Below are 18,586 nucleotides of genomic sequence, written 5' to 3'. Positions count from 1 at the left end.
TCTAGAAAAAGAATTATCATGATTTTTTTCTAATTTTTTCTAATTTTATAGTGTCTCAAAATACGATAATTTTGAATTCCACAAAACCTATCTTATGGCATTCCAAACCTATATTTTTCCAAAAAAAAAATAACAATTAAATTTACCAAAATACTATTGATATTTTAAAAAATACCAATTTCTAAGATTTTTAAAATTAATTTCTAGAATATTCCTAATTTCTCCTGAGAATTCCATTGTTCATGAAAATTTCCAATTCCGCCCGACAATGCTCAAATCCAATGAAAATTTATAATTTTAATGGATTTTCTAATTTTTTGGTTCAAAAAGTATATTTTAAAAGGAATTTGAATGGTACAGGCACCCAAATGGACACACCACATGCCAAACACCAACACCACATTTTTCAGAAATTTAAAATAACCTTTGTCTAATTTTCCACTAATTTCCTAGAATTTTTAAAAATTTTTAATTTATCCCGAACACATTTAGAATACAAACGGTAAAAAATTTTGGAATCTCAATGGTCTTCCCGAAATACGGAAAGCCAACAGTTTTGGGAAAATGAAAAGACAAAAAAAATCGGAATGTGAAAGGTTAAAAGTTCCGGAATCCGAAAGGTCAAAAGATTTTCCAGAATTCGGAAAGCCAAAAGGTTTCCCAGGAATGCGGAAAGCCAAGAGTTTTCAAGAAAATAATTTCAAAAATTTTAGAGAATTGTTTTTCTCAAATTTCATCTTTTCTTTTTCTTTTTTTTTGGCTTTTTCCAAGCTTTTTTGGAAGCATTGACAAGCTTTTTATAAAAAAGAAATCTCTTTTTTTAATTAAGAAAATAAGCTTTAAATAAAACTTTTTAAAGCTAAGGTTTTAAAAAAACCTTTTAACAAATATTTCTTGGGGGGTAGCGATTTTTTGCCCTGTGGTGCAGCACGCTCCCCCCCCGCCTGCTGGGAATAAAATCAGAGAGAGAGAAGCCTCTCTCTCTTCTCTCCTCCTCTCCATCTCCAATTCTCATACTCTCTTTCTCCACCCCATCTTCTCTTCTCTCTGTTAAGAGAGGTTTAAGTCTTAATTAAGATTATCTTAATCATAATTAAAGTTTAATTATGATTAAAATTTAATCACTTTGTGCCTAATAAGAAGCGTTCAGACGCGGGAGAGGAAAATAGAAGAGAAATTCTGATTTGAGAGACGAAGAGGATCCCACGCACACGGGAGAGCATTCCATGCTTTAATTGACTGCCCTACACTGCTTTTCAGCAAAAAATTGGGAGAAAATCGAAAGCATACCCACGGAAAACCCGCAAGGAAAACCCGCAAAATGCATTAAAAATACATTTTTAACCGTAAAAATGCTCAAAGAAATTCTAAAAAATTAGAAACAATTTCCTAAAAATTATAAAAATTCAAGGAATCCATTCTTTCAAAAATATCTGCAATAAAATTTACGGTATTTTGGTAAAAGATTCTATTGATATATATTTTAATACATTAAAAATAGCATTAAACTCACGAAATTCCATCGCAATGTCAATTCGTTCTTTGAATAGAAGAAACACGCGTTCTAACCGCCATATCGACGATCCACATGCAAATCATCAACATAAATCAATAAAATAACATTTTTATTTAGTAAATATTAAACTTTACTTTAAAAAATACCAAAAATTATAATAAGAAAGAAAAATCACTAACAATTAACTAAAGATTTCTCTGATACCACTATTAAAACCCTAAGATCTCTCTAGATAATTGTTATGCATAAACATGCATAAATTAGGCATAAACTCATCCACCCGATCACCCCCGAGCCCAAGGGATGCACACATGAATTATAATGAAGTACATCATACCTTTACTTTGATGTCCCACACCATCAAGAGGTATAACTCCAATCTTATAGCATGTAGCTATAGTGTGAAATGGTAGGTGAGTAGTTATGATCCTCTACACAAGAGAGCATAACATAACCTAGCCTCAAGAGATAACATCAAGAGACCATAGCCTCAGCCTCCCTTGAGTCTGTCCCATGTCCCTATTATATAGGAGGGCCCTCAAGTGACTTTGGACTCTCCATTTCCCATGTGTAACCCTTGGATGCCTGACCCTAACCTTAACCCTTAAGGTTAGTCCTAACCCATGCTCCACTAGAGCTTGTTCCCATCATGCTCACAAGCCTAATGTGGGTTAGCCTCCTAGTATATGCACACATAATGTGGGTTAGCCTCCTAGTATATGCACACATAATGTGCATATAACATACTTCCCCTCTCTCAAAACATTGCACCCTTGCAATGAAAAGAAGGAGAACTGCACTGAATAATATCAACCGACTCCTAAGTCGAATCCTCTATTTCCCTATCTTTCCACCTAATTTTAACTTCAAGGATTAGTCAACTATAAAGTTTCCTTTCCCTGAATTCAAGTATCTTATCAGGTTCATGTGGAACATAGGATAAATCTTTGACTTCAATGAGTTCTTGTGAAGAGTAACTGTGTTATCCTCATCTCCCAGTTTCCCTTTCAATCTACTCTGATAATGAAAGACTAGATGAACTCTAACATGTGGAGACAGTCTGTTTAAATTCATACGCAACCGTGCCAATCCGATGTATAGATTGAAATGGATCATAATATCTACGAGATAAATTCGAGCATTTTTCTTCTGACAAAGTCTGAGAATCTTTAGGAACTTTTAAATAAACCAACGCTCCTGGTTCAAAAGACCAAGTTGAGCGTCCTTTATTAGCATAGAACCGTGCCTTATCCTGAGCACTCCTAATAGAATCCCGAGCTTCGGTCAGCATTTCCTACATATCACGCAAGAAATCCCTCGATGCATCAAGCTCGATGTCCTTTATAAGACCGACATCAATAGGTGCCCTAGGTTGATACCCATACATAAGCATGAACGAACTAAAACCAATAGTCGTATGTTTAAAACTGTTATAGGTAAATTCCATCATTGGAAGATATTTTTTCCAATTTGATGCTTTTCCATAGACATATGCACGAAGCATATCCTCTACAATCTGATTCATACGCTCTGTTTGCCCATCAGACTGCGGATGATCAAAGGAATTCATACTCAAAGTAGTTTTCTCGTTGTTGTAAACCATTCAGAATAAAGTAGGAAAATATAGCATTATAACAGCAGAAACCACGTATCCATCAGTGACCTGACATACCCACATCTGCACATGGAATTATCGACGTCCCGAGTTATCCATATCAACATAGAGAGTCATTGTCTCGATGAGTCACATGTTCATCCGTAAACCATCAGGTGGACTATATAACAAAGGAAAAATCCAAATTTCCTTAATCCGAACACAACAAGACAAACTCGAACTCTAAAGAAAGAGATTTCAACAAATGAATATGCCGACGAGATTACACTCATCAATACATGCAGGCTATAGATAAAAGAAGTTTATCTAGAGAATGCCCGCACAACAACTTTAAATGAATTCAAAAAATGAGATTGTCTTTGAATGTTGAGGTCAACGTGCTAAGTGATGTAAGCAAAGCAACAATCTTGAGCCCAAATTATCCCATAAGATAATATATGTGAGGGATGGCTAGCGTCCCATACCACCATGATACCACCCCATACATACCTTAACAATTTGAAACTCCCTAGTATACCGTCTAGGAAATATGAATAAAATCATGTATAAAAGGAATAAGATGGCCTTATCCTAGATTTTCACATACTAAAACCTGTCTCTATATACCTGAGACCACATCAAGGCGTAACTCTTTTCGAGTACATGAATTTTGAATTATTGGCGCCTTTCTAATGATAACTACCTAATAAACATAATAAAGCTGGGGTAGAAAAATAACTCACCTAGATACATAGGCAACTAGGTATCCAAGTTGGAATATGTACAAGCGTACAAGAAATATACTCCAAAATTACGTGTAAAAAACGAAGGCAAATGCTACCTTAAGCATATGAAATTATCCAAAAGATCGAACGATTCCTATAAAACCATGGATAAAAGCGTAGAAGCTCCTCGAATCCATGAAAACCATAGTTGATCATAAAAATCAATGCATACCATCTAATGGTCATTAATCATGCCAAAAGAAGCATTAAAATTGGTGGTTAACTCATTAATTCGGAGTATATGAACGTGGTATCGTTCAAGCAAAACTCCAAAGTAAGCAAGTGAAACACATGTGTGTAACACTCATTAAAAAACCCCTAGATACAAGTGATCTAGGCAGAACCTAATGAGTCCATATAAAACTTGGAAAACATCCAATAAAATCCACCAAAACAAACCGATCAACTAACCCATGATAGAATTTGTCTTAGGCATAAGAAATTAAGCATAGACACTACTTAAGCTAGTGGAAAATAAATTATCATAGAAAAGTGTCAAAGGTGAAATACACTTTGAACATAGATTATAGCCATCATTGAAAAAACTAAGGAACATGTCAAAAAAGAATGGCTTTAGAAACAATGGTAAAAAAATCATGAAAACATCGTTTAGAATAAATCCAAATAGAAATATCTACTAATATGAGATATAATCATATTAATAATATGCGAATAACCCACATCTATCTAATGTCAACATGAAAAAATGTACTTCAATAATAACCCTCAAAAATATTAAATTCTCGAAAAAAAGAATTATCATGATTTTTTTCTAATTTTATAGGGCCTCAAAATATGATAATTTTAAATTCCACAAAACCTATCTTATGGCATTTCAAACCTATATTTTTTAAGAAAATTTTTAGCAATTAAATTTACCAAAATACCATTGATATTCTAAAAAATACCAATTTTTAGGATTTCTAAAATTAATTTCTAGAATATTGCTAATTTCTCCTAAGAATTCCATGGTTCCACGAAAATTTCCAATTCCACCCGATAATTCTCAAATCCAATGAAAATTTATAATTTTAATGGATTTTCTAATTTTCTTGGTCAAAAAATATATTCTTAAAGGAATTTAAATGGTCACGGGCACCCGAATGGACACACACATGCCAAACACCAACACCACATTTTCGAGAAATTTAAAATAACCTTTGTCTAATTTTCCACTAATTTTCTGGAGTTTTTTGAAATTTTTAATTTAACCCGAACGCATTTAGAATACGAACGGTCAAAAAATTTCAGAATCCCAATGGTCTTCCCGGAATACGAAAAGCTAATAGTTTCGAGAAAATGAAAAGAAAAAAAAATTCGGAATGTGAAAGGTCAAAAGTTTCCGGAATCCGAAAGGTCAAAAGATTTTCCAGAATTCGGAAAGCCAACAGGTTTCCCGGGAATGCGGAAAGCCAAGAGTTTTCAAGAAAATAATTTTAAAAAATTTCAGAGAATTTTTTATCTCAAATTTCATATTTTCTTTTTCTTTTTTTTGGCTTTTTTCCAAGCTTTTTTGAAAGCATTGAAAAGCTTTTTATAAAAAAGAAATCTCTTTTTTTTTAAAATTAAAAAATAAGCTTTAAATAAAACTTTTTAAAGCTAAGGTTATAAAAAAACCTTTTTTTAAAAAGTTATTGGGGGGTGGCGATTTTTCGCCCTGCGCTGCAAGAAGCCTCTGTCTCTTCTCTCCTCCTCTCCATCTCCAATTCTCATACTCTCTTTCTCCACCCGATCTTCTCTTCTCTCTGTTAAGAGAGGATTAAGTCTTAATTAAGATTATCTTAATCATAATTAAAGTTTAATTATGATTAAAATTTAATCAATTTGTTCAATAGGAGGCGTTCACATGCGAGAGAGGAAAATAGAAGAGAAATTCTAATTTGAGAGACAAAGAGGATCCCACGCACATGGGAGAGCATTCCATGCTTCAATTGACTGCCCCACACTGATTTTCAGCAAAAAAATTGGCAATTGGCAGAAAATCGAAAGCATACACGGAAAAACCCGCAAAATGCATTAAAAATATATTTTTAACCATAAAAATGCGCAAATAAATTCTTAAAAATTAGAAAAAATTTCCTAAAAATTGTAGAAACTCAAGGAATCCATTCTACTAAAATTATCCGCACTAAAATATGCAATATTTTGGTAAAAATTTCCATTAATGCTTATTTTAATACATTAAAAATAGCATTAAACTCACGAAATTTCCCCGCAACGTTGATTTGTCCATTGAATAGAAGAAACACGCGTTCCAACTGCCATATCGATGATCCACATGCAGATCATCAACACAAATCAACAAAATAACATTTTCATTTAGTAAATATTAAAATTTACTTTAAAAATTATCAAAAATTATAATAAAAAAGAAAAATCAACAACAATTAACTAGAGATTGCTCTGATACCATTGTTAAAACCCTAAGATCTCTCTAGATAATTGTTATGCATAAACATGCATAAATCAGGCAGAAACTCATCCACCCGACCGCCCCCGAGCCCAAGGGATGCACACATGAATTATAATGAAGTACATCATACCTTTACCTTGATGTCCCATACCATCAAGAGGTATAACTCCAATCCAATAGCATGTAGCTATAGTGTGAAATGGTAGGTGAGTAGTTATGATCCTCTACACAAGAGAGCATAACATAACCTAGCCTCAAGATAATATCAAGAGACCATAGCCTCAGCCTCGCTTGAGTGTGCCCCATGCCCCTATTATATAGAAGGGCCCTCAAGTGACTCTGGACTCTCCATTTTCCATGTGTGACCCTTAGATGCCTGACCCTAACCTTAACCCTTAAGGTTAGTCCTAACCCATGCTCCACTAGAGCTTGTTCGCATGCTCACAAGCCTAATGTGGGTTAGCCTCCTAGTATATGCACACGTAATGTGCATATAACATGATGTCACGAGGCTTTTGAAGCAGAAGTTTGAGATGAAGGATTTGGGTGAGGCTGCGGTATCTCTTAGGGCATAGAGGTGGTGAGATCACCTCATAGCATTTTGTTATTGCAGAGGTAGTATGACTTGGACATGTTGTCCAAGTATGGTATGTTAGGCTATAAGCCTATTTCAGTGCCATTGGAGCAAAACACAAAGCTTCTCATAGATACAGGTGAGCTTTTGGAGGACCCCACTATGTACAAGTGCATAGTGGGTAGTTTGATCTACATGACCATTACAAGGCCAGACTTGAGCTATGTTATTAGACTTGTGAGTCAGTTTATGCATCTCCCCCATTTGAATGAGGATCTTGTTGATCTTGCGGTTCAACTTCGCCACGCACAACATGCAACTACTGCTACTTGGTGCAAAAGGCATGGCCACATTTAAGTCCCTTAAAATACGCCAATGATTTTTTAGGATTCCAAAATCATTCTCTACCTTTACTCTACATTTTAACAATTGTTTATCAAAGATCATTTTCTCTCATAAGTGTTCTCTAGCCTTTGATTTATAAGGTTTGGCCAAGAAAGTAGTGGAGTTATATGCAGAATCAACTACAATATATGGCCATACGGACTCTCCTTGCAATTGCAACCTAGGGACATCAAGTACCTCTCTTCTCTTTAAGCGTCTATAAAGCCTTCACCCTTTAAAGTGCATCGATTCATGCCCCCCAGAAGTATTACATATGATACTCCATAATATCTTCCTAGAGTCCACAATACTTTGTAGTATAATACTAAGGAATCCATCTCTACACATATATTGGGTTGTGAAATACCTTTTTGGTGGCTTCCGTTAAAGCTTGATGTGAGAACCATCTACATCACCGCACATGTTAGGCAAATATGTCAATGCTTCAAACTCATATATGATATGTTCTAGACGGTCACACTGATACCATGTCTCTCAAACATTTCCCGTGTACACAAGAAATCCACAACAATACCCATATGCTTACGGATTGTTGACTCACCCACACCAAACAACTGGGATACGCTAGTGGATGAATGCCCATGTGCTAATCTCCAGAACATGGAGGCTAATGCAAGCTCTCTTGATATGGGGTCTCGAACAATATTTAAATTATTGGAGCAAGGCAAATGAGGCTCTATCAATGCACGCAACACATGAAACAACTTGTAAGACATTTTATATGCATAGAAGAACTTGCGCCGATTCTCTAATGGAGCCTTAGACTAAATGTTGGAGTGGATGGCTTGCCCAAAAGGTCGCTTGTTGTATAAAGCACCACCGCACCCTCGCCCATACCTCCAACCCTCCTCCTCCAAAAATGCTAACAAGATGGAAAACATTGTATGGCAACTAATGATAAGCATGTACCTACTCAACAACCTAAACTCACACAAATGAGGCAAAGTGGATGAGGTATTGATACACATAGACATACTTTGATTAGTTCTACAATCCCACATCAACACTAGCCACATAAACACATATGGATCCATGACTAAGAACGATGGCAGTTCCATACCTTTATGAAGAGTCCTGCTACCTGTGTGGCGAGGATCCAAGTAGTTTGCACAATGAAGGATATGACAAAGGATTAAAAACTCACTATTCCCTAGCTTTGCTTAAAAGCTTCGTTATTTCAAGTTGAGTAGCAAGATTAGTTTGTTGGTGTTTAGTTTGCTCTTCCTCCCTCCCGAACCCGCATGCGCCGTTCCTCTAATGCAATTCTATTCTCCTCCAGTTGTTGCAATGTCACATTACGCTTCTCTTCAACCTTGCAAATAGTCTCACACATCCCCTGTAACCCATCGCCCATCGTGTGAGCAAGATTGGCCAACGTCGATTTCTTTGATACCTTTGACTTCTTCCTTCCAAGTTGACTCCTAGTAACGGCTCCTCCAAATCTATTTGTGTTGGTTGCATGTACTTATGGTTTGCCCTTGTCTTTGCTAGCTATGTCAGTTGGTGTTACTTGTTATCCTTCAGTTCCGATACTTCACTATCAATAGCCCCATTCAATCCAGAGCATTTAGGAGTACTACTCCACATAGCATCACAAACCTCATCCAAATGAGTTATGCTTCATTCTCTCTTTCTTGTAAACTTTCTTCAAAGTGTCTATTCTATTTCTCATTTGATCTAGGTTGTAGGCACCATTAGTGTCCTGACAGTCTCTTCTAGTCCTTGCCCCATAAATTCCCCTTCTGACCATACCTCCTCATATCATTTGAGAAGCGTGAACATTGCGGAATCATCCCACACTACAGGGCTCACACACCTTTGCCCTCTTTGCATTGCTAACGTCACTTTGGTTTGTTGTGCTGATATTTTGAGTTGTTGCAATATTAGAAGAGTGTTCCATTCGTGGGATATTCACCGGCATGACACATTCTCTCTATGAGCAACGATCTTAATTTCGTCTGTTAGGCTCCCCTAATGTAGTCATCATGTTAGTAAAAGAAATTGATCCTTATTGCCCTTGTACCTCGCCGGCCTCTTGAGAAAGAGGCACATACTCCTCACAATCGTCCTCGGATGGGCTTTGTACATTTGTAGCATGCATGGCCCAAGAAGGCGCTCCTCTTTTGTTACTATACATAGTATTGGATCTATTTGCATAGGCTCACTCTACTTATCATTCAAGAAGTGGCAAGTGATACCCTTATGATAACCTACATTACATGCACTATCCAAATGTGCAATATAAATTTAAAAATTACAAGTCTCTCTCCTATGCCTCACAACGAATCTTTTTCTCTCTATTAGAGTGCATGGAAAGGAGGCACTCTATCAATTGAATGTAGTTTTGAAGGTCCTCCTCTCTTTTTCTCTACCAAGCTTCGCCCACCCTTACCATTACCCGCATCTAAAACCCTATGTCTAGTGTAAACACTTGACTTTTCCCCTCACCTTCAATTGAATGTAGTTTTGAAGGTCCTCCTCTCTTTTTCTCTGCCAAGCTTCGCCCACCCTTACCATTACCCGCATCTAAAACCCTATGTCTAGTGTAAACACTTGACTTTTCCCCTCACCTTCAATCTATCCTTATATTGCATGAGGATATACGATAAAATATGTACCTTATTTTTGCATGAGCAGGAAATTGTCATCGGAGTGTCATTGATGAAATGGTTCTGATGCAGCTGGTATGGTGCGCTCTGGTGCTGGGCCTCCCTGCATGTGCCCCAAAAAGCATCGGATGGAGTTGCCAGAACGGAGGAAATGCTCTCATGTGGGTAAGAGAGGGTGCTGGAAGAGAGAGCACCTTGTGGAGAGAAAAACATAGAGAGAGAGAGAGAGAGAGAGAGAGAGAGAGAGAGGACGGAGCCATGAGTACTGCGTTGCCTAATAGTCGACACAAACCATGGCGCATTATTCTTGGACCCTTTGAAATTGTTTTATTGCGCACCAAAAGAACGTTTTAGGCCTTATTTAACTTGTTAAATAAATCAAAGTTGAGACAAACTGCTTGTATTGCATATTGAGACAAACCGTTTACGTGGCATTATTTAATGCAATACAAACCTTAGTCTCCCCTGGCTATGGCTCGCAGTGCCACGATCCCCATCCTCGTCCTCGCCATATGCTCCACGGTCGCCCCCTCCATCTCCTCTTCCTCCTCGTCCTCGCCCCCTCCATCTCCTCTTCCTCCTCGTCCTCGCCATCTGCTCCACGGTTGCCCCATCCGTCTCCTCCTCCTCCTTGTCCTCGCCATCTGCTCCATGGCCACCCCCTTTGGTCCCTCCTCCTCTCTCTTTTGTCCTCGCCCTCCTCCTCGTCCTCGCCAACTGGTTGGTCGCCCCCTTCGTCTCCTCGTCCGCCATTTGCTCCATGGCCACCCCCTCCGTCTTCTCCTCCTCTCTCTCCCTACCTTGATGCCATTAACAATTGTTGATGGCTGTGTAGTGCTGGTTTTGTTTGGTTGAGGAACCGTCGAGTCCCGGATTTATTTTGTTGAGGAGCCGTCGTGAAGCATGCAAAACAGGGATTTCAAAAGATTTGTTTAGAAGCATGCATAACAGGGATTCCAAAAGACTTGTTTCTAAAAATAAAATACGCCTTTCAACCTTAAATTTTTTTTCCTAATTTGATAAGGTCAAACAAAGCTAGATTTTAGGACAACAAAATTATTTATTTCAAAAAACCATTTTGGGTGCATATATATATTTTGCACGTTATCAAAATGTTGCCACCTTACTTTCTTGTTTATGGCTTGCGTACGGTTCGTATGGTGAATGGATGGCAACGGAGCCAAGGATTTGCGTCTTCAAGGTCACGGTCGTCTCTGCGGACAGAGTGTGGAATGCAGAGGTGGGCAAAGAAGGGTCATCATTGGCCAAGGCAGCAGTTTCTGTGCATTTCCCAGGCCAGGAGGACGGTTCCCATTATCAGTCCGATGCAGTTTTGCCCTTACCTCCAAGAGAAGAATCCGCCATAGCCAACAGAACCTCAACACCTGAAGAGCCGTCCTCAGATGCCATCAAAAGCAACTATGAAAGCCCTGACAAAGGCCCTGAAACGAAGAAGGAGAAAGGGAAGACTGTTGAAAACCCTAACCCTAACTCTCCGTCTGCACTAGTTTCTCCATCTCCGGTGAGTTTCTCTCTTAAAGCTTTCTCTGATTATGTAAGAGCATCGGATTGGCTTCTCTGGCACCATCTTGTGAACGACCACCTTTTGGTTTCCTTGCTGTGGATGTCTCCTTCTGGACAAACCCTTACTGCAGTTGGAAAGGTTACCCTAGACGTTTCTGAACTCCTCTTCTCAAAGGATCTTTTCTGGGAAAGAGAATGTGCTCTTGAACCAGTCAGTTCTGTAGAACAACCAGTTGACAGTAAGCTCCCTGCAGCAAAGAAAGATGCTGCTCAGAAGACCCCTTCAAAGGGTAAGAAGATGAATGCAGTGGACGAAGTGCCTCCTCCCCTTCTCCAGGGTGCCTCCATGAAGGTGCAGATATCATTGGATACCCCCATCCTTTCAGATGACGAGAAACGAGAAGGAGTTTTGTTAGAATTCAGTAAGTTCTGTGTTAAACGGGCACCACTTCAGTATGCAGAAATTCCCACCGGCAATGCTGCCATGGCAAGCTACTCTCTGGCTTTTCAGATTCCTGGCTTTTCGGGACCCTGGTGGGCATCCCTGCCAACTGTAAAGCAAGAAGTGAAGGAAAGCCTTGCTGTGGCTAAAATCCATGGTGGAGTGATCACTATTGCACCAGCCGAGCCAGACATATTGTTGTCACCTAGTGAAAAAGTTGAAGCAGCACGGCTTTCCACAGGAGACAGTGCAGCAGCAGCAACAGTGCACGAGCCAATCTTTCCTTTTCCAGTTATTACTGGAGCAGATTGTGATGTAGGAAAAGGTGAAAGCCTCTCTGCCCTTGGTAGTGAGAAGACTGAAGCAATGATTACTTGGAATACCTCTTTCAGGCGTTTCCTTCCGAGTGTTGCAGCAAGAGAGCTGAAAGAGAACATATGGAAGAAACATACCTGGCACGGAGAGTTTGCAAGATATTCAAATTCAGAGCCGACAGCATCATCACCACCATTTGAAAGGGATCATCTCAGTTTAAACCTAAACTTATCTTCCTTACTAGAGGAAGGCATTTTGGAAACAAGGATTTGCAGTGCATTGGAATTGTACTCTGCTAAACAGGAGCTTCTAAGAGAAAAGGATGACATCAGTGCTGGCCAAAAACCAGTTAATGTTGATGACACCAATAGCATGGCCAACCCATGGCGGACTTGCTTCTCCCAGTTGATCATTTGTGTGAAAACAAGCCGGCCTTTGGAGCCTGTCTGGGTACCTCCTCCCAAGCCTGCAATGAGTTTAGAAGATGTTTTAACTGTAAGGCCTAAGCTTCCAACATTCAATGACAAGCTCGAGATTGCATTAGAGGAGTTTCGAGACCTCGTGAAAGCAGGAGCACAGTCCATCTTTTCCTTGCAAGAGAAAATAGTTTCATATGATAAATCAAGACTTGCAAGTCCAACTTCTGTTTGGAATAACAGGCAAGAATAACTACAACTCTTTAACCGCTTTGCTACATAGCAAAGTCCTACTTGTCACGGCTTGATATGCTGCTTTGAGTTGAGGATCAGGGTTTATGTCTTAAGCACAAGAGTCTACGCACTACCTTGGAGAAGATTGACTTGCAAACTGTTTTCTGTGAAACATTGCATTCTTTCTGATCACGGTCTCACTCTTTGGGATAGATATAATGGTCTAGGTACCAACAAGGACTATTTGGAAGGTTTCCAAAAACCTTAGATATTATGCTTTCAATGTTCACACAGGGGGATGCCTCCTTGCTGCACTTCTCTACTTAATTTTAGGAGGGTGGCAATTTGAGCTTGTAGGCAATGTAAACTATTTCAATTCTTGCCACCTGCTCTTTGTGTCTGTTTGTCAGATTCAGGATGATCGGTCTCAGCATCACATAGGTCTTATAGGGAATGGTAGAGGCCAGACTAATTTTTCATGAAACTTATTGTGCTCGTGTTCAAAGCATCATCCACTACATTAGTAGAGCCCTTCCTATGGTGGACCCCAAAGTCAAAGTATTGCATAACTCCAACCATTGAATGTGCTTTCCATCCTCAAAGGTCGGACATGTTGCAGAATACCAAAGAGAAGAAATGTCTAGATGGACAGCAAAGGCCGCTCTATATGATGATGTCTTCTCTTCTCTAATGCATCAATCAGCATAACACTCTTTCTCATGCATCTAATACTTGGCTGCTGGATTAGTTAGCTTTTGACTCACAAAAGAAAGCAGAGAGGCAGGCCATGGTTGCTCTAGAGATTGTTGATGTTTCATCTTGAAGCCTGCAAACATAAGGAGAGTCCTTTGCAAACTTATGAAGAAAACTGTCTACGTGAGTATGTTATGCTGGTTGCTGCAGCTGGATTGATGAGGACTTTTCCATTTTTCTCTACTTGGTTAAAAATGGTAGACTCTTAGCTTCCACTAAGACTATATTTTTTGACTAGCATGTTATTAGTAACTTGTAGACGCTCTTCAGGACAATTTGGAGGTTTTAGTGGAGGAGAGATTAGGCTCTATAGGTAGCAATTTTGCTAACATTTAGTTACCAAGTGAGGGCAATTGAAGTGTCATCTACAGGTTCTCATATGCTCAGATGCTGGACACTGCCAAAGCTAGTAAACATTGCATTTTGGAGCTGTAGAGGGACCCATAGATTTGAAAGAGGACTCTTCTCTATCCATGCAGGATGAACTTTGCATCACTTGGGATCGGTTGCTTGGCTTTTGCTAGCATGGAGGTGTGGAGATCTAGATGTACAGAATTGATAAATGGCACGCACACACACACACACACACACACACACACACACACACACACATACATACATACATACATGTATGTATGTATGTATGTATGTACTTGTATATATAATATATATATATATTACATGTATGTATGTATATATACATACATATATACATATATATACATATATGTATGTATATATATGTATATATGTATGTATATATACATACATACATGTAATATATATATATTACATGTATGTATATATGTATATATATGTATGTATATATGTATGTATATATATGTATATATGTATGTATATATATATACATACGTATGTATGTATGTATACGTACATACGTATGTATGTATATATGTATACATACATGTACATATATATATGTATATACATACATACATTCATATATACATACACACACACACCGGAAACGGTCCCGCGATGCCTTTGCCGCACGCGGCTTTCCACGGTCCATGCTTCATGACTCGACTCCATCGGCCTGTCTCGCGCGTCTCGCGCGTTTTCCTTGTGGGTCTCACTGATCACTTGCGTTCATGCCCGGATCGGCTCCCTCGGCCTCGTCTCGGGTCTTGCCTTCCATCCATGATTCGCCGGCCCGGCGGGTTCTCGTCGGCCTCTCGGCACGGCATGGCTCGCCGGTCCATCGGTCGGCCGTTTTTCCACCGTTTTCGGTCCCGTCGGCGTTTTCGGTCCGAACTCCGTCAAGGTGGGGAGGGCAACCCCCGGGGCACTCGGCACCCACGGAACCTCTTCGGCACCCGGGAAGGCCTAACTTGCCTACCTGGTGCGTGAATGCGTTTCCTAGGGTGCCTGTCATGGGTCCGTGCTTTGTCTCTCCTTGCACCTCCTCCCCATATAGATGCAATATATTCGGGGCGGGCTAGCATACCCCCCGGGCACCAAGTCCCTTCGGATAGAAATCCCACCTCACATGTATGTATGTATATGTATGTATGTATGTATGTATGTATGTATGTGTGTGTGTGTGTGTGTGTATATATGAATGTATGTGTGTGTGTGTATGTGTGTGTGTATATATATATGTATGTATATATATATAGGTGTGTGTGTGCGCGTGTGCGTGTGTGTGGAGAGGAGAGGAGTGTGTGTGTGTGTGTGTGAGAGAGAGAGGTGAGAGAAGAACCTGCTCGCCAAGACCTGCTCGCCTGTGTAACCTGCTCGCCTGTGGACCTGCTCGCCTGTGGACCTGCTCGCCTGTGTGACCTGCTCGCCGGGACCTGCTCGCCTGTGGACTTGCTCGCCGGGACCTGCTTGCCTGCGCACGTGTCTGAGAGAGAGTAGATTCTCCTTACGCTTTTCCTCTGGCTGCAGCTCTCACCTGTGTGTGTGTGTGTATCGTTGCACGTTTGTGTGCTTGCGTCCTACCAAGCTGCGTTCATCGACTTGTTCTACTTCTTTCTCTGCGTTTGATGTGTGCGCCTGTATCTTGTGTCTAGCGTCCCCTGTAATCTGCAGCTTCTCCTGTCCTTCTATGTACATCCCTGTGTGTGTGTGTGTGAGAGAGAGAGAGAGAGATCTCTGAGAGAGAGATCTCTGAGAGAGAGAGAGAACATCATGGCTTCTCCTACAAAATATTATGCTCATAAAAAACAAAAGCAGGCTGTGGATCAGAATGACCCTGTGCATGAGACGCCCGAGGCTGGGCTGATTTATGAGGTAATGCATGAAGGATTTCAGGATACACGCAATGTTCCTATGGTGGGGCTTGCAGTGGATGTGGATGAAATCATAAATCCCATTCGAGAATATGCGAAGCATGCTGTGATTATCTTTTTTCCAGGCAGGATGCCCGTTGCTGCTGATGTCGGGAATTGGTTAACACGGACATTGGGTGGTTGTTTTGTTCGCAAAGTCCACTATGTGGCAAGAGGTTTCTTTGAGGTTATTATGGTAGATGAGCACCATAAACAAACGCTTTTAGAGCACTCCCCTCTCTTCTATGGACAACAGATGGTTCATGTATTACCATGGTCCCCCACCAGAGACTATCAGGCTTTGATTAAGCATCACTGTCCTGTTTGGGTAGAAGTGGTGGACTTCCCCCAATGTTTGGCCTCCTTGTTACCTAAAATTGCAGCATCTCTAGGAAAGGTTGTATGCCCTCCTAGACCAAATGGCAACTCAAATCGATTCTGTATTTTATGGGACACAGATCAGCCCACTCCGGAATCTTATGCTGTTACCATAAATAACGTTTCCATGGGGAGTGCATTTTTCAGACTCAAATGGGGTCTTTTTGCAGGTGCATGCTTTGAGTGCAAAAAGTTTGGACATATGGCATCTCAATGCCCTCTGGTCCTCCATAAGATGCCGCCTGATGCCTTGCCCATCCCAATGCAAAATAAGGACACTCCTGGTCCTTCAGGGATTAAAAACAAAAGTATGAAAAATCCTGTTATGCCTCAAGAAAAAGGCAAAGTGCCAGTCTCTTCTGATATGAATGTAGCTGTGGCTAATCCCTCTACTTCTTCACCAAAAGGAAAAGAAAAGATACTTCAAGAAACCTCTCAGCCACCACGCAGGACAATTATCCCCAGGCGTCCTTTACCTTCTAGAACTTGGAATGGAGCCTCCTCCAGTGGGCACACCCCGGAAGAAAATTCTGGGATTGGCATCACCTGGGCTACTGTAACTGCAGGTCGTACTCTGTTTCCAGAAGAAGAGGCTGCTAGCTTGCTAGCCACCCGTCTCATAGATATTCCTCCTCCTGATCGAGGTGCAGACCCTGTGGAGGAAATGCAAGCTTGAGCTACTTTTTTGTTCATGCTGTACATACACTATAAATATGATGTCATATATCACAGTTTTGACTCTCAATGTACAGGGTTTGTGTAACCCTAAAAAGTGGAAGATGGTTTGGGAATATTTGAAGCATATGCAGCCAGATATCGTTGCTCTTCAGGAACACAATCAACATCACTATGCTGGACAGCAAGGCCATTATGCTGGTTATGATATTTTTTATGCAGGCCACCATGCCTTTTCGGGTGTACTTTTTCTTGTGAAACATCATTTGCAGCCAGTCATGGCATTTAATGACTTCCAAGGCAGATGGATGGTTATGCAGTGCTTTATTCAGGATGAAATATTTGAATTTGCATCGATATATGCACCTCAATCCTCTCAGGCTAGAGGACAGATATGGCAACAAATGAAATCGTACCCTTGGAGACAGAAAGCATTCATATGTGGAGATTTCAATAATGCTCCTCAACCTGGTGATAATACATCCGGTCGTACACATATGCTTGCTACTGAGAGGTCTTCGTGGGCAGATTTTGTAGCAACGCTTAATCTGATTGATATTTGGAAAGAATCTCAGCCTCTGATGCCTGGGTATACCTTCCAACATAATGCTCAATCCACTTACAAAGCTCGATTGGATCGATGGTATCAGCTTGATCCGTATCATTATGATACTCTCACAACCAAATTGTGGCTAGATTATACATTTACATATTCAGATCATGTACCCTTATGGCTCAGAGTTCATCTGCATGACATGCCCGATGACAGATTGCCACTTCGAAGGTTGCTTATCATCAATAATAGTTACTTGGAGCATGATGCATTCAAAGCACTGATACTTGAGGCCTGTCAGCCACTCTTTCCTCAATCTTTCATTGACTTGGATTATGCATGGACAACTTTTATTGCTCGCATGCAATCAGTCATCCGTGATTATGGTAAACAGTATCTGAAAGGTTGGAGACAGACTGTTGCTTATGCTAAGCAAACATGCCAATCGTTAATTGAGCTTAGTCATCTTCGCTCTCTAACTTTGGCTGAAGCCACTTCTTTATGTCAAGCTCGTCACTGTATTCAGGTAAATGATCATCGAAAGCTTGTCAAACGGGAGATACGGGCACGACAACAGGCGCTTTTGGACAAAGGCTGCTCTTCCAAAAAAATTTTCAAGAGTTTACATTCCAGAAAACAAGCTGCATCTATATGTCGCACTTTAATTTCAGATGACACGTGGACCTCCACCCGAGCACAATTGGCTGCGACTTGTGTTGCCCATTTCTCCTCTCAATTTGATGAGGATGATTCTCACGCCATGGAAGTGTATGATGCACGTCATAAGTTATTACAACATGTATCCCCCATCCTTTCTGCTACTCAAGCGCAACAACTAGAAATAAAATTCTCTGAACAAGAACTGTCTGATGCAATTAGGTCTTGTGGCCGATGGAAAGCTCCAGGATGGGATGGCCTTACAGTTGAATTTTTTCTTGCATATTGGGACACCCTCAAATTACCTTTGCTGCGTATGGTAAACATTGCTTGGGAGACAAGGCAAATGCCAGCTTCCTGGAAAAAAGGATTAGTGAAGCTGTTGCCTAAAAAACACTTATGTCAGTCTTTGGCAGACTGGAGACCAATTACCCTTATGCCGGTGATAT

At 40.2% G+C, this 18,586-nt stretch overlaps 1 protein-coding gene across 4 annotated transcripts in view; it reads left to right on the top strand.

Annotated features, from left to right (window-relative positions):
• Nucleotides 1-10,512: 10,512 nt before the first annotated feature.
• Nucleotides 10,513-18,586, top strand: part of LOC147620748 (uncharacterized) — a 53,529-nt gene continuing 45,455 nt past the window's right edge. For 2 of the 4 annotated variants that reach the window (XM_086825014.1, XM_086825013.1), the window contains exon 1: nucleotides 10,520-12,836. In XM_086825014.1, the coding sequence (XP_086681140.1) occupies nucleotides 11,065-12,836 (1,772 nt within the window). In that variant the 5' untranslated portion in view covers nucleotides 10,520-11,064. Of the gene's footprint in view, nucleotides 12,837-18,586 lie in introns of all 4 variants that reach the window. The other 2 variants (XM_086825016.1, XM_086825015.1) reach the window with 2 other exon arrangements.

This window comes from Cibotium barometz, chromosome 31, assembly GCF_041138505.1.
Source record: "Cibotium barometz isolate CiBa-2024 chromosome 31, ASM4113850v1, whole genome shotgun sequence".
NCBI lineage: Eukaryota > Viridiplantae > Streptophyta > Polypodiopsida > Cyatheales > Cibotiaceae > Cibotium > Cibotium barometz.
Note: the sequence above shows the minus strand (reverse complement) of the source record. Positions and strands in the feature narration are given on the sequence as shown.